The 15,865-nt window shown below is 34.9% G+C and overlaps 1 protein-coding gene across 1 annotated transcript in view; it reads left to right on the top strand.

Annotated features, from left to right (window-relative positions):
• GFRAL (GDNF family receptor alpha like) overlaps positions 1-15,865 on the top strand; it is a 73,463-nt gene that overhangs the window by 5,288 nt on the left and 52,310 nt on the right. The window contains exons 3-6 of the mRNA XM_088024345.1: positions 1,591-1,743; positions 9,796-10,176; positions 14,122-14,178; positions 15,018-15,348. Of these exons, the coding sequence (XP_087880471.1) occupies positions 1,591-1,743; positions 9,796-10,176; positions 14,122-14,178; positions 15,018-15,348 (922 nt within the window). The remainder of the gene's footprint in view (positions 1-1,590; positions 1,744-9,795; positions 10,177-14,121; positions 14,179-15,017; positions 15,349-15,865) is intronic.

Genomic DNA, 15,865 nt, shown 5'->3' with positions numbered 1-15,865 from the left:
AATTTAAAATATATTTTTTATTTTTAACTTGTCCTACATTCCAAATATTTGAGGAGAGACCCACAGGGTAGAGAATACGAAGATTAGAGTTACTGTTACTTGTATAAAAGAAAAAAAAAAGCCAAACAATATATCAATTAGTTGAATAAATATTGAATGGAGCATTATAGGAGAACTCCATTCAGGAAAAATAGATAAACTGATGATATAATGAGACATTGCCCTAATACTATTATCCACAAAATGTTACAAAAAATTGTATTCTAACATAATTTATCATCCTGTATAATGGATATTATAATACTGTAAAAACATAACAAGCTTTCTGGAATATTCAGTAAGAAAAATTGAAAAGGGAAAATAACAATAGATTCTTCCATGTCTCACTTTCTCTATTCGTTTCACAAAGATTGAATTCTGTACTGCTCATGACTCTTGCCTATCTGCAATGTGCTTCCTCTACTTCCCAAAAGATGTAGAGGGGCACGCGTTAGGTTAAAAGGCAGCAACCTACAGTTCTGATGGCCAACATTTACAATCTCCATCATCAGAACCTCTGCCCATCCACAGGACCTCAAGGGATTACATGGAATGCAGAGGAAGGGAGAAAGATTTCCTTCTCTTTCCGGCCCTTGAAAGTAGTACATGGAATGTTCATACTCCATAGAAAGATATAGCTGTCTAACCCACCATTCTTATTATACTTCAGGAAAAGAATTTTAAAAGCATAATTTGCTCAAGGTAACGCAATAACTTTAAGATGAGACTAGAAGACAATGACAAAAAAAATGTCATTGGTTTTGATAATGAAGCTCCTCATTACATTTTATAAGGCAATTTAAAATACTGCATTCAGTGTGTTATGAATTATAACATTTACTTCAGTATACAAATAGCAAGTCATTTTCAGTGAATTACAGTAATATTTGCATAATTGTCCCATGCATAAAGCTGAAATAGAAATATTCTCAAATACACAGATGAAATGAACTCAAGTAGTTTTATTCAGAAAAATGAATAAAAGAAAATTGTTGGGTAGATGAATATGGTTTTGTAAATTAAAGCAGAAAATGAAATATCAGTAATTATGAAAGATTCATTATTCAATAATATTTACTGACTGCTTACTAAGTGTCAGGACAACTTCATTTCTCATGGTAAATTCTGAGCCACCTGAATGTCTCTTATTATAATCTTAGAATGACATATGAAATAAAATAGAAGATTATGACAAATAGCTAAAAATATTGCTAAGCCGAGAAAATGGTGAGGATTATAGATCATTCTGATCACCTCATGTAAGGACAGCCTTGATTAATACTGAAGAGTAAAAGTTGGCATTCTAAGTGAGGACAAAGTCATTTTAAAATACAGCAAGCTTTAATCTATTTTAGAAAGTAAATACTGGGGGGAAAGTCAGTAAAAAGAGATTTTGTGATTAAAAAGTTCACTTCCGTGGACATCTTGCAGCAACCGCAGAAAATCTTCCTATAATAATGAATTACTTAGATTAATACATTAAAAGCATTTGGGGTAGGGCAATATTCAGATTAATATCAGGAATATTTTATCTTTGACTGTAAAACCCAGGTAACCCCTGCAAGATGAAGGATTCATCAAACTGTAACCTGAGCATCCAGTCCTTGGTGGAAAGCAATTTCCAATTTGAAGATTGTCTCTGCACTGATAACCTCTATTGCACTATTAACAAATTGCTTGGGGAACAATGCATCAATGAGTCAGGTAACAACAAATTGTTATATGGAATATATACAGTTGTGAGAAAGAAAAGTACAGTTTCAAAATTAACCACATCTATGTAATTTAATTAATTCTCCTTTTTTGATAATTTGATCAATTGTGTAATTTAAGGTTCAGTGAGCTGTAGATCTCAGTAAGTACCTAACATATTTCTGTAGTTGCTAACCATAATTTCAAGCTTCACTCAATTATAATTCATTAGAATTTTAGATTCACTTGCTCAATTCATGTATTTGTGGGGTTTGCTATGGCTTTGCACAAGACCTAAATGATAGAAGACAAATAAGATATTGGAGAAAGTCCAAAATATAACCACGTATCCAGACTTATACTTGCCTTTGGATAGGATCATTTAATCATTTAACATACATTTATTTACTGCCTGTTTGAGGGGCCAGGCTGACACTGAAGTAGCGGTAATCAAAGTACTCTGCATGTGTCCCTAAGGATTCATAAAGATTTTCAAAGGATATGTGGGATAAAATAGTTCTAAAGTGATCAGTGTTTGGATCCTCAATGTCCTTATGCACTATCTCTGAAACGTGGTCAGCTTGGGAATGCACCTGCTGTCATGGGGTTCTTGCCTCTTCTTTCACAATCAACCTCCCATTTTATAAGAACTAGGTTTACCTCTAATCTATCGTGAATGGTCCCATTGTCACACCTCTCAAATCATCCATGGTGAGCTCACTGGACAATTTTCTGCTCCATGATTTTGCTTTTTCCAGAATTTCACATAAATGGAATTATGTACCATGTAGCCTTTTGAGCCTGATTTTTTTTTTATTTAACATAATGCATTTGAGTTTCACCAATGTTTCATGTACAAGTTCGTTCTCTTTTTTGAGTAGTATTCCATTGTTAGTTATACCACACGTTGGTTATCCATTCACCATTGAAAATGATTTGCATTGTTTCCAGACTTTTAGAAATTATATATAAAGCTGCTATAAATATTCATATACAAGATTCATACAAATAGAGGTTTTTGTTTCTTTTGGGTAAGAAATTGTTGGGTCATATGGTAAAGTGTATGTTTAACTTTATGGAGAGCTTCCATACTGTATTCCAAATTTGATGTAACCATCAGTGTATAAAAGTTCCAGTCTTTCCACATTCTCAGTGATACCTGATTTTGTTTTTTACTTGTTTTTGTTTGGGGGCCATTCTAATATGTATTTAATAGTGTTAAATTGTACGTTTAATTTCCACTTGAATAATAGTAATATTGAACATATTTTCATGTGCTTACATGCCATCTATACACATTATTTAGTAAAGCATCTCTTCAAAATTTTGCCTGTTTTAAATTTGAGTTTTGGTTTTTTTACTGGGTTTTAGGAATTGTTTCTCTGTATTGAATAGGGTTTATCAGAATATGTGTTCTGTAAACAATATTTTCCCCTCTCTGTCTTTTATTTATTTCCTTAGGAATATCTTTCAAAAAACAGAGTTTGTTGTTTTTTAAACTTTAATGATAACCAGTTTATTGTTTTTGTTTTCTTTTATGAATAATACCTTTGATGTTGCATTTAAGAAATCTTTATCCAACCCCAAATCACAGAGATATTTCTCATATGGTCTAGAAATTATATAGTTTAGGTTTTGAGTTAATTTTTGATTTTGTTACAATGGGTCAGATACCTTTTTTTCCCATAAGGATAGACAATTGTTGTACCCCATTTGCTAAAGAGACTATGAGTTTCACCTTCCTCAAAAATCATTTGGGCTGTATATTAGTGGTTCTATTTCTAGATTTCCTATCCTGTTCCAATAATCTATATTTCTGTACTTTTGCCCATACTGTATAGTCTTGCTTATTATAGCTTTATGCGGTATCTTATATTCAAGTAGTATAATTCCTTAAACTTTGTTCTTTTTAAAAATTGTTTTGGCTATTCTTTGACTTTCCATATAAATTTTACAATCAGCTTGTCAGTTCTACAAAAAAATCTAGCATTTTGGGGGGCTTCCATTGAAACTATAGATCAGTTTGGGTAGAACTGACACACATGATATATCTCCCCCATTTATTTAAGATTTCTCTTATCAATATCTTATAGTTTTCAGTATATAAGTCTTACACTGTGTTAAGACATATACAAATATGCTTCATTTTTTTGATGCTGTAGTAAATAGTAACTTATTTTATATTTTAATTTCCAATTGATTATAGATAATCTATCAAAATAAAATTGGTATTTTATATGGACCTTATATCCTGTAACTTGCTCAGCTCACTTATTAGTTCTTATTAATCTTTTATTTTGTAGAATCTATAGGGTTGTCCATATAGATATAAATATTCATATCTGTGAATGGAGAAAATTTTATTTCTCCCTTTCCAATCAGTAGGTCTTTATTTGTTTTCCTTGCTCTATAGTTCTGGGTGGGACCTCCCAGGATAACGTTAGATAGGATCTCTGGGAGTGGCCATCCTTGTCTTTTTACTTATCTTAGGAGAAATGCATTAGGTTTTCACCCTAAAGAATGGTTTTTGCAGTAAGTTCTTTTTAGGTTCCCTTTATCAGGCTGAAGAATTCCTTCTTATATCCCATTTGTTTAGAAATTTTATCACAAATAGATAAACAGATGTTAAATTTTGCAAATGCTTTTCCTGCCTCTATTGAAATAATGTTTTACCTTTTTTTATATTGTGAATTTTATTGTTGATTTGTGAATGTTGGTTCTAACCCTTCATTCTGAGGCTATATCCTACTCAGTGATGATGTATTACTCATTTCATATATTGCTTGATTCAATCTGCTAATATTTTGTTAAGGGTTTTTAATCTATGTCCATGAGGGATATTGGAATATTGTTCTCTTTTCTTACAGTCTATTTGTCTGATTTTGTTGTCTGAATAATGCTGGTTTCTTATTGTGTTGGGAAGTATTTCCTCCTATTCCTTATTCTAAAACAGTATACAGAGAATTAGTATTATTTCTTCCTTAAATGTTTGATTTAATTCAGCAGTGAAGATATCTGGGCCATTCTTCATTGGAAGGTTTTAAAATGTTCAATGTGTTTAGATGTTAGAGGACTGTTTTTACTTACCTATTCCTTATTGTGCGAGTTTGGTAATTTGTGTCTTTCAGTGAATGTTCCCGTTTGTTGGATTTATGTTGAATTTTTGTTTTTATGGTTTCCATTTTACTTTTTTTTTCTTTTTTCTGTCTCTCTGCTAAGTTGTCCCTAATATTCTCAAATTGTCCTTTAAATGTCTGTGGGAGTTATAGTGATGTCTTCTCTTTCATTCAGATATTGGCAAACTTGTCTCCTCCTCTCTCTTTGTTTCTCTGTCTCGCAATTTTGCTCTTCATTATTTTTGGTTGTTGTATTTGATTTGATTTGAAGTTGCTCCTCATTTTCTGCTTTCTTGAGATAAAGGCTTATATCACTGACTTGAGATTTTTGTCCTTCCTCCTATAATCATTTCATTATATAAATTTCCTTCCAAATACTGTTTTAGTTAGATCCACAAATCTTAGTATGTTGTATTTTCATTTTTATTCAGTTAAAAATGTTTTCTCATTTCCCTAAAATGGTAAGTGATACATGCTAGATGATACACACCCATACCGCTCCCCCACACACACACACTCTTAAAAAGTACTTGAAGTTATAGAGGAATAAAGAATGGTAACTCAGAAGGTTTCACAGAAGAAATGACAGACTTGGGATTTTAGGGTGAATTGGGTTCATTAGAGAGACAAAATGGATGTTCTAAACAGAGGAAATAGAATGAAGCAGAGTGCATTCGAGGAGCAACAAATCCTTTGTTAAGCTGGTCTGTAGAATGGAACAGTATTAGGAGATGATGCTGGAAAGAAATCAGATGTTAAAAGAAGGAGGAAAGCTGAATTTATGGATCTTTCTAAAGGGATTAGACTTCAAACTGTTACTGCAAGGGGCTCTTATTGCATATTTTATTTATTTTATTTTTATTTTTTTTAAAGATTTTATTTATTTATTTGACAGAGAGAGAGATAGCGAGAGCAGGAACACAAGCAGGGGGAGTGGGAGAGGGAGAAGCAGACTTCCCGCGGAGCAGGGAGCCCGATGCGGGACTCGATCCCAGGATCCTGGGATCATGACCTGAGCCGAAGGCAGATGCTTAACGACTGAGCCACCCAGGTGCCCTCTTAATGCATTTTAAACAGAGGAATGCAGAGTCAGCTTTTCAAAGGTTATCACTGGCAGGAGTGCAAAGGACAGAATGGAGGGGAGGGAGAGATTCAGGCTAGGGATATCAATTAAAAGGCCATCAAAACCATTTGGGAGAGAGGTGATGCAAGCCTAAACTAACACAGTGGTGCTGAGGACTATGAGGAAAAGGCCAAAGTAAGATATGTTTATGAATTATAATTGATAGGAATTGGTGTGAGTTGGATATGAGGAATATGAAATGTATGAAGCATGTTCTACAAATTTCTGGCTTGGGACAGGATACTGGGATACACTGAGATAGGGAAGAAGCAATAAAGTACAGGATTGGGGACAGAAGTGATGAGTTATATTTTGGAGACATTGCATCTGTGGAATGTTTTGGAACATTCATGTTAGGAATGTTGGCATTTTGTTTTAAGTTTTACATGATACAAATAATTTCAAAAAAAGAAAGGAATGTGTGTCATCTAGCTTGCATTTGGAAACATGGATCTTGTACTGAAGAGAGTAATCTAAAATAGACATACAAAAGAAAAGATAAAATTAAATAGACATACAGGTTTTTGAGTTAAAGGTTTATAAGAGGTAGATAAAACCATGAAGGAAGATAGGATTGGTCAATAAAGGCTATAAAGTGAGAGTATAAACTTTTGATAGCAACATTCATGATCTAGTTGAAGAGACAAAAAAGAAGATTTCAAAGGCAGGAAAAGAAACTACAGAAAGAGTTTTTGAAGTCAATGAAAGGGACACAGAGAAAATAGTCAACAATTACAAATGCTGAGATGTCATAAAAAAAAAATAGAGCCTGAAATGAGATTAGTTAGCTAATTAATGGGTCTTTACTAGTTTTAGACTGAAATAGGCTGAAATGAAAACATATTAAAATACTAAAATATTTATTGACTTTTGTTTCACAATGGCAAGACAACTTAATTTGTTCTCTCTCTCGCCACTATGAATCATACCAAGTTTTGACAAAATGTAGTTACCAGTCAACAGGTACATAACAAAGTTAGGGCAGTTAAACTGAAATCAGTTCACGTATTTAAACCTTTTTTTTTCCACAATAGATACTTATTAAAGACTACTGTGTGGTAATATTGATAAGCCAGGAATATAAAAACCCTGTTAGAGGAGAACACTTAAACAATCTCATAAATGCACTTCATGGTGGACATGACCTAGTTATTATGTATACAGGGGGCACTAGCTGATTGCTTATAATTTAGCTTAGAGTGAGAAAGGAAATAATTGAAATCTTATCATTTGTCCTATCTTAACTATGGTACCCTCACAAACTCTGATCATCAGTCCAGAAAGCCATGATCTCTCTCTCTTTCTCTCTCTCTCCCTCTCTCTGTCTTCTCTCTTCCCCCCCCCCCAATGCCCCACTCCCACCCTACTACCTTCCCTCCCCACTTTGGACTCTCAAAACATTCCCCGACATATATAGGCATGTACTTTTCTATTCTTCATTGATATATTGTAAACTTCTTGAACAAATCAGCTTTAGCATTTCTTTCTTTTTTCTTTTTTTCTTAATATGATAAAGCACTCAGTGTAGTACCTGATACTTAGTAAATGACCAATAAATATAATGTATTTTAAATTTATAAACATATTTTGCACACCTAAATCATGTATCCATTTGTATTTATTATTCAGTTAATATGTGTAGACATTTTATAAATGCTGAAGGATGGATAGAAGCTGAATAAAACATGGGACACCTGGGTGGCTCAGTTGGTTAAGCTTCTGACTCTTGATTTCAGCTCAGGCCATGATTTCAGCATTGTGAGAGGAGCCCTGCACATTGAGCTATGCATTCAGTGGGGAGTCTGCTTGAGATGCTCTCCTTCTCCCTCTGCTCCTCCCCCGCTGCTACCTCTCACTCTTTCCATCTCAAATAAATAAAATCTTAAAAAAAAAAGTGACTAAAACAGTCCCTGCTCTTGATAGCTGAAAACATAGTAAAATTGACATTTAGCCATATTCATTTCATTTAACCCAGCTGATTAAGTATATAAATAGAAAGATATTTAGATAGATTGATTGACATATAGACAGGCTTATAGATTATTTCAAAATATATAATTACCAATGTAATAGAACTAATTCTGTGAGGAGAGCATTAAATCACATGTATTCTATTCATGCAAGCCTGCATATGCTAAACAAAAGGAATAGAAGAGAAGGCCTCTATTCTAGTAAAGGAGCCTGATTTACATAATTATAACAATCCATTGTGAGCTGTTATTTGAGAAATGTGCAAAATGCTATAGTAGCATACGTTTTCAAACACATTCAGTTGCCTGTGGCAACTTTCTTCAAATGAGGGCAATGCCTAGCCTCTACAAAGGCTAGACTTAGAATATGCTTATAAGGGTGCCCTAACAGTTTTTAAGTAAACATTTTCATATCATAAAACTGATTACGTTATTTTTGTCTTGTATAAGAATGAGACATTTGTAGAAACTAAGGTGAAAGAAAACTAATAAAACAAAATTAAACAATCTTTTTTTTTTTTTTTAGATCATAATGTTCCAGAAAAAAAAAAGGTGACTTTTGGAAGAATGGTAGGGTCAAGGAATTTTTTATTGTGGAGATCTATTTGAAGTACCTCAGAGGAAGATAAGACATTTTAGAAGTAGACAGTATACTTCTGAAAGCCTATGTTAAGCTAACTTGGAGTCTCATGTTGAAGTTTTTCTGATCTTTTTTTCTATAAAGTCCATATAATTATGGCTTGTTGGAACTATCTAGTAGAACATGTGTTCTCAATGAGGAATAGAACCTCCAAGGGGTGAAAATTGGTACATGGGGTTGGGCAAAAAATCTTTTACTCTTTATTATGTATGAAACACATATATACATCCAGTTCCTAAACAGATATACAGTATATCTGTGGAATTAAAATTTTATAAGGAGGCTTGTGAATTAGAAAAATAAAGGTCCAAAAAGGCTTGTTAAGGGGAAAATAATAAGTTTTTAAAAAGGTGGAGAAACACTTTGAGTACATTTCTAGTAGAAAATAGAAATCCATAAAAATTTATATAAGGGAAATAATGTATTACTTTATAAGTGTCTTAAGTTACACACGATTTCTACCAGTCATCATCAAAATATAATGAAAATTTGGACAAAAGTAAATGATAAGAACGAAATGTCATCAAAAGAAATTGAGCATTACCATTATGTGGTTACATAAACTATAAATAATCAGTGTTTTTATTTCAATTTTTAGAAATTCAGTATCATTTGTAATAACTCTCTTAAAAATTTTTAATGGTTTTTGAAAGACAATGTAGATATAAGAATATAAAAGATAAGTCTAGGGGCACGTGGGTGGCACATTCAGGTGAGTGTCAGACTCCTGATTTTGGTTCAGGTCATGATCTCAGCGTCCTGGGATCGAACCTCAGGTAGGACTCCATGCTTAGCGGGGAGTCTGCTTGAGGATTCTCTCTCCCTCTCCCTCTGCCCCTCCCCCTGCTCACTCTCTCTCCATCTCTGTCTCTAAAATAAATAAATCTTAAAAAAATAAAATTAAATTAAAAAATTAAAATAAAATAAAATAAATCTTTTTAAAAAAACAAGTTTATATACTTATTTATAAGACTTTAAAATATAAGTAAATGAACTCATTTAAACTTTGGTCATTTTTTTTAATTTTGGGTGACTCAGTCGTTAAGTGTCTGCTTTCGGCTCAGGTCATGATCCCAGGGTCCTAGGATCAAGCCCCACATCGGGCTCTCTGCTCAGTGGGAAGCCTGCTTCTCCCTCTCCCTCTGCCTGCCGCTCTGCCTACTTGTGCTCTCTCTCTGTCAAATAAATAAATAAAATCTTTAAAAAAAAATAAAGAAAAATCAGCTCTGTCTTTACATTTGGCTGGACAGTCAAATATCACACAATGGCTCCCTCAGAAAGACACATCATTAATGGTTGGAAAAAAGAGTGACTGTGTCATAGCAGCACATATCTGCCAAGAATCAGAACATTGCATTCTGTTGTATGAAAATTTTAAGAAAACCTGTGGGAGGGAATCAGAACAATGCAAGATCCTTGATGGATGCTACCTGTGTGCCACAGTAAGAGAAATTCTGAAAGAAACGATATTGTGGAATTGTCATTGCAATGAAATTTGGAAAAGTTTGTTTGAAGACATTCATATACAGGATGCTCAGATAGTTCCAGCCTTCAGTGACAACTATGAAGATGGATTCAAACAGGACATTTTTTCAGGTTGGTATTCTAAAGAAGGATTTAGGAACATTAAGTATATAATCACAAATATGAATTAACTAAAGAATATTTAATTTCTGATTCCTGCTTTGTTATTTCAGCCTGTTTCTCTTAAAAAATTAAAAATAAAAAAATTAATGCCATGACCTATGTCCAAAAGGGATTATGAAGAGGCAAGAAAGGCAAATGCTAAAAGGTTTTAGCATGTTAATTGTATTCATTCATTCATTCATTCATTTGAAAAATATTTATGAGATTTAAACGTGCTAGGTACTATACAGCAGGATTTAAAAAAACAGTAACAAAACAAACACCTGTCCTTCGTTTAAGGAGCTTGTTGTTTGTTAGGGGATTTAAGAAATTAAAGAAATAGATCAAATGTGGTTACGTGCTATTTATTTATTTATTTGATAGATCTTTTGAGTCCCTACCATGTCTTAGCCCATGTGCTCAGAGCTGGAGGGAAAGTAAACAAAACAAACAAATCATTGCTCTCTAGGACTTTACATTCTATAGTGAGGAGCATCTTGAATCACATTTCCAGGCAACAGACTCTGAGACAGAGATTTGCACACAAAGGATGTGTTTGGGCTGAGGGTTTAGGAACAAAAGCTAGAAGGAACTGAAGAAAACAGGATTAGGTGGAGGGAGAAGCTGAAATACAGAGCTGCTACCATAGCAGACAGGAAGTTTGGACCTGGAATGACCGGTTGAGGTAAGGGACCTGATTCTTGAACCCCTCCTGTGGGCTAGTCTTTATAGATGAACTGTCCCCTGGGAAAGTCTGTCACCTTGCCTGTGGCAACTTTCTTCAAATGAGGGCAATGCCTAGGAAAGGACTGGTATGCATCATCACCTAACCAAACTTATAGCAGCTAAGGAAATGAAAGCCTGGGGGGCATCTTAGTAGTGGGCCACAGCATCCACTATGGGGACAAAAAGAAAATTAGCAGGATAAATGACTTAAGATAGATATTTTAGACAGCATGAATGCTAAGGAGAAAACTGAAGCAAAGGGGGGAAAAAAGAGGTCTGAGTGGGTGATTTGTAATTTTAATAAGATGGCCGGGAAGCTGCACTCTTAAGTTAATGTTTGAGCAAAGATTAAAAGAGGTAAGGGAATGAGCCTTGTGTTTATTTAGGGAAAGAGCAGTTAAGGCAGAAGAAACAGGGAGTTAAAGGCCTTCAACTGGACATGTGTCTGGAGGTTTGAGGAAGAGCTAAAGGGAGACACATAGGTAGAAGAGAGACTATGGGAGAGAGATGTGGGAGGTGAGATCAGAAATAAAACAGGGACAGGATCAGGTAGGACTTTCTAGGTCATTTCTAGGTCATTGGCTCTTTCCCTGAGGGATACAGAAAATCAATGAAGAATTTTCACTAAGAGATTGTCATGATCTGATTCCTATCTTTAAAAGGATAATTCTGGTTTGTTGTTGTTGTTGTTGTTGTTGTTGATCATTGACTGGAAGATGAGCAAAGGCTCAAGTAGGAAGACCAGTTAGGAGGGTTTTATAACGACACAGAGAAAATGGATGATGCACCGCTGTGGGAAGTTGTCAGTTCTAGATATATTTTGTTAGTAGTAAACCATGTGGGGATGCAAGAGTAAAAAGGAAATGGAGGTTGATTACAAGGTTTTTGTCCTGAGTTACTAGAAGGATGTGGTTACCATTATTTTTATTAACTTACTATGGGAACAACTATAGGAAGAAGAGGCTTCAGTGAGGGACAGAGAAGTCAGAGGTCAGTCTGAAATGTTTATTAGATAGATACCCAAGTAAATATATCAAGTTAGGCAGCCCCACATATGGAATTGATGTCTAAATTAGCACTATCAACAAAGTGAGATCTGTGCAATAGGTGTAAATCTAAGGGGGGGCGGGTCTTTCACTTATAGACGATAAATAAGCCCATGGCCTAGATGAGGTCAACAGAGAAATGCATGCTACCTTGGGCCAGTGTGGTAGCAAGGGGAGAAAATATCAGATCCTGGATATATTTGACATTAGTGGATGACTAAGAAGGAACATTGTGCATTTTTTGGTGTATATGATCTATCTCAGATGTAGATTGGATTGATACAATCTTTTATTTATTCCCATGACATATTGCCCTTTAGCTCCTCTTCAGCAATTAAGCTATGGTTTAAAATACCCTCCCGGAAAAATGTGTATATACATATGTTGGTACTCTGTGAAATTAGAATTTAATGTGCTGAGAATTTATATTAAATTACTCGTAGCATATAAAATAGTACACATCCAAGATAGGGTTTATTTCACCGTGCTAAAATAAATGTTTGGTTGTGTTTATAATAATTACCCACATAGTGAGTATATTAGTCTGCTGGGGCCACCATAACAAAAATACCACAGTGTGGGCAGCTTCAACAACAGAAATGTATCTTCTCATGGTTCTGGGGGCTGGAACTTCCAGATCAAGGTCCAGCAGGGTCGGTTTCTGGTGAGAGCTCTCTTCCCGGCTTGCCGACTTCCTGGTTTCTCTATGTCCTCACATGGCCTTTCCTTGGTGCGGGAGTGCATGGAGGGAGAAGAGTAAGTAAGCTCTTTGTGTCTCTTCTTCCTAGGATGATCATCCTATCAGATCAGGGCCCCACTCTTCTGACCTCATTTAACCTGCCTAACGTTCAGAGATGCCGTCTTCAAACATAGCCACACAGTGGGTTAGGGCTTCAACATGTAAATTTTGGAGGTATATAAACATTTAGTCAAAGTGAGTAAATTCAGTGTTTATGTTTCAGTGATAAATTCTTGAATATGTTATATTTAGTAACTGGCATAGCTATACCAATCAGTCCCAAAGCAGAGATATTAATCTATAATAGAGGTCTAACCTAGACTTTTGTATCTGTTACAGAAGCTATATGCCTCTCTGGGATTCGCTTGTGGGATTTCACTCACCATGGGATAGTGCACAGAAGAAGGAACATCTCAGGCTTCCTCAGGGACACAGGAGAGTGGATCTAGAAACATTGTGATTCTTGAGCTGAGACATTATTGGTAGAAAAGTGAGAAACCATGTATAGATGGAACAATGCAAGGAGTCTGGAAAGACTGTGACCCAATTGGGAGTAAAAAAGAATTTTCTTGTGCTTGTACCTTCTTTTTTTGTATGGTGGATAGGCAGGCAGGGAGTTTGGACAGGCAGCTCAAGTAGGGACAAACTGAATCATGAAGCCATAACAGAAGTCATTATCTTAATAGCCAATGGCAACAATTCAACTTTTATTTTAAAATGCAAATCTGATCATACTATTCCTCTATTACTTTATGCATATGTCTATTTGCACTCCTTATATTTTGTTTGGATTTTTTATTATATCTCTCTATTCCACGCCAGGCTGTGGGTGCTCCATGACAGGGACTACACATTTGTGTCTTCAGTATGGCCCCTGGTACATAGTAGGGACTCAGCCAATGTTTCTTGAATGAAAGAGTTTAGAAGTAGCTGGCCACTGAGTTCACTTCCATCAACACAATTCTCTAGTTCTATGATTATAATTCCTAGGAACTCTAAAAGACTAAGATAATCAGAGGTGGAAATCATCTTTAAATTGCATTTCAATTTAATTAAGACCCTACTGGGAAGGATTTTTTTGATTCAGACAAAACTGCTTCTGTTCTTTCTCCCCAGATTCTTTGTTTACTTCAGTACACATGGTCTGATTGTTAGCATTTGTTTAAATCTTCAAGCAACTAAATCCTCAGAACAGGGCTGTTTAACTCACTTGATATTTGGGGAGGAGGGCGGTGTTTTTCTTTATCTACACCTAACTAATTTTGAGTATCAAGGGTTAAATTAGTGTTACATGAGCTCAAATGGATTTTTTTTTTATTATTCATTTATAAATGTAACCCACATTCTTCTATTAAATTTAAAAAACTGTTCACTAATGAATTAGTCTCTTTGTTTTTCTTCTAGGTAATGTGAAAGAGGATAATCAATCCAAGTGGAATCTAACTACTCTTCCCTATCATGGTAATATTTATACATTGTAATTTTTATCTGCATTGTAAATACTAGACAATATAATTTAAAACATAGTTACTAGCTTTCTTAAAGATATGCCAATATAAAATTAATTGTGTGGCTTTTTATTAGTCTAATATTGCAAAATGCAACAAAATTACTGTGTTTCTTCTACTCATGTATCAAAGCAACTGTTTTGCCCATCCATCCTCTGTTTACAGTTATGCTGAGGAATACATTATAATTAAAACCAAAGACAAGATCTTAGTTAAATTTCATAGGTATTTTGATCATATAAATTAATTGTTTGAGGCTGTTTTTGTGTATATATGTTTGGTGAGGGGCTTGTGGAAGCACTCACATGTATCTGTGTTTTCCAGAGTGTGAACATCTTTATGTGCTAAAATAATATGTAACTATGTAGAGCCTTTAGTCAAAATTTTTGCCCAAAATAAAAAGTGTAATAGAACAAAAATCATTTTGATTTGAGCCCATGAACTCACCATAAGCTATATACCTCAAATGCAATTTCTGAAGATTTATTGTTTACATTTAAGAAACTTGGACTCGAGATTTTTTTTTTCCACTCAGTTTTGGCCCTACACACTTCCCATCACTTCTAGATCACAATATGTACCCAGTATAAATGAAAGATGATTCAAGTAGCCCACCATTCAGGCCTCAGTAAATTTATACTAACTCTTAGGAAGAAAAAGGAATGTTGGCCCCAAATAGCACATTAGTACATCATTGTGTTTTGCTCATAGACTTCTCACAGTGTTTTGCAGATTCTGTATGTACAGATTTGTGTTTACTTTTCCACGAGCCAGACATATCCTTGCTTTCAGGAATCAAAGGGATCCAGTCCTGTTTGGAAGTGGCAGAGGCATGTGTAGGGGATGTGGTCTGTAACGCACAGTTGGCCCCTTACCTTAAAGCTTGCTCAGCAAATGGAAATCTGTGTGATGTGAAACACTGCCAAGCAGCCATACGGTTCTTCTATCAGAATATGCCTTTTAACGTTGCCCAGATGTTGGCTTTTTGTGACTGCGCTCAATCTGATATTCCTTGTCAGCAGTCCAAAGAAGCTCTTCACAGCAAGCCATGTGCAGTGAACGTAGCTCCACCCCCTACTTGCCTGGATGTAATTCACAGCTGCCGAAATGATGAATTATGCAGGTGAGTAAAAACACGCATACCTTACTTTTCTTATTTCGGCACCTTATTTGTTACAGTCCAGTCCTAACACTTTATCTCATTACATTACCTAGAGTTCCCACCCTCATCCAACATGATGTAAACAAAGCCAGACAACTCATATTTTTCAATCTGTGGTACATGTGTAGTGTCCTTTTTTGAAATTCATATGCAGAACACGTTTTTGGAATAAGCAAATTCAGTGTGTCAGGATTTGGTAGCCATGAAACAGCATTATTAAAATTATATATTCAAGTTAAACTAATGAATTAGTAAATAGACCTGACTGGCATGAGCTTTGGCAAGGTGCTTCTTCAAACTTCAAAATGAATCTTTCTCTCTTAGGCTGGAGATCCGGAAGGAAAGGTAACTTTGGACATCCCCAGCACATATGTATGCCATGATGTCAGAAATGTACCCATTCTCCTCTTCCCAACTTCACACCCTTGATTTTCAGGGGAGTAATGTTAGTCATTTATTTGTTTATTTAAATAAATAA

The sequence above is a fragment of the Eumetopias jubatus genome, unplaced genomic scaffold, assembly GCF_037043125.1.
Source record: "Eumetopias jubatus isolate StellerSeaLion01/CBP00866 unplaced genomic scaffold, mEumJub1_p1.0 scaffold_6, whole genome shotgun sequence".
In the NCBI taxonomy this organism is placed as follows: Eukaryota; Metazoa; Chordata; class Mammalia; order Carnivora; family Otariidae; genus Eumetopias; species Eumetopias jubatus.
This window is presented reverse-complemented; position numbering and strand designations above follow the sequence as displayed.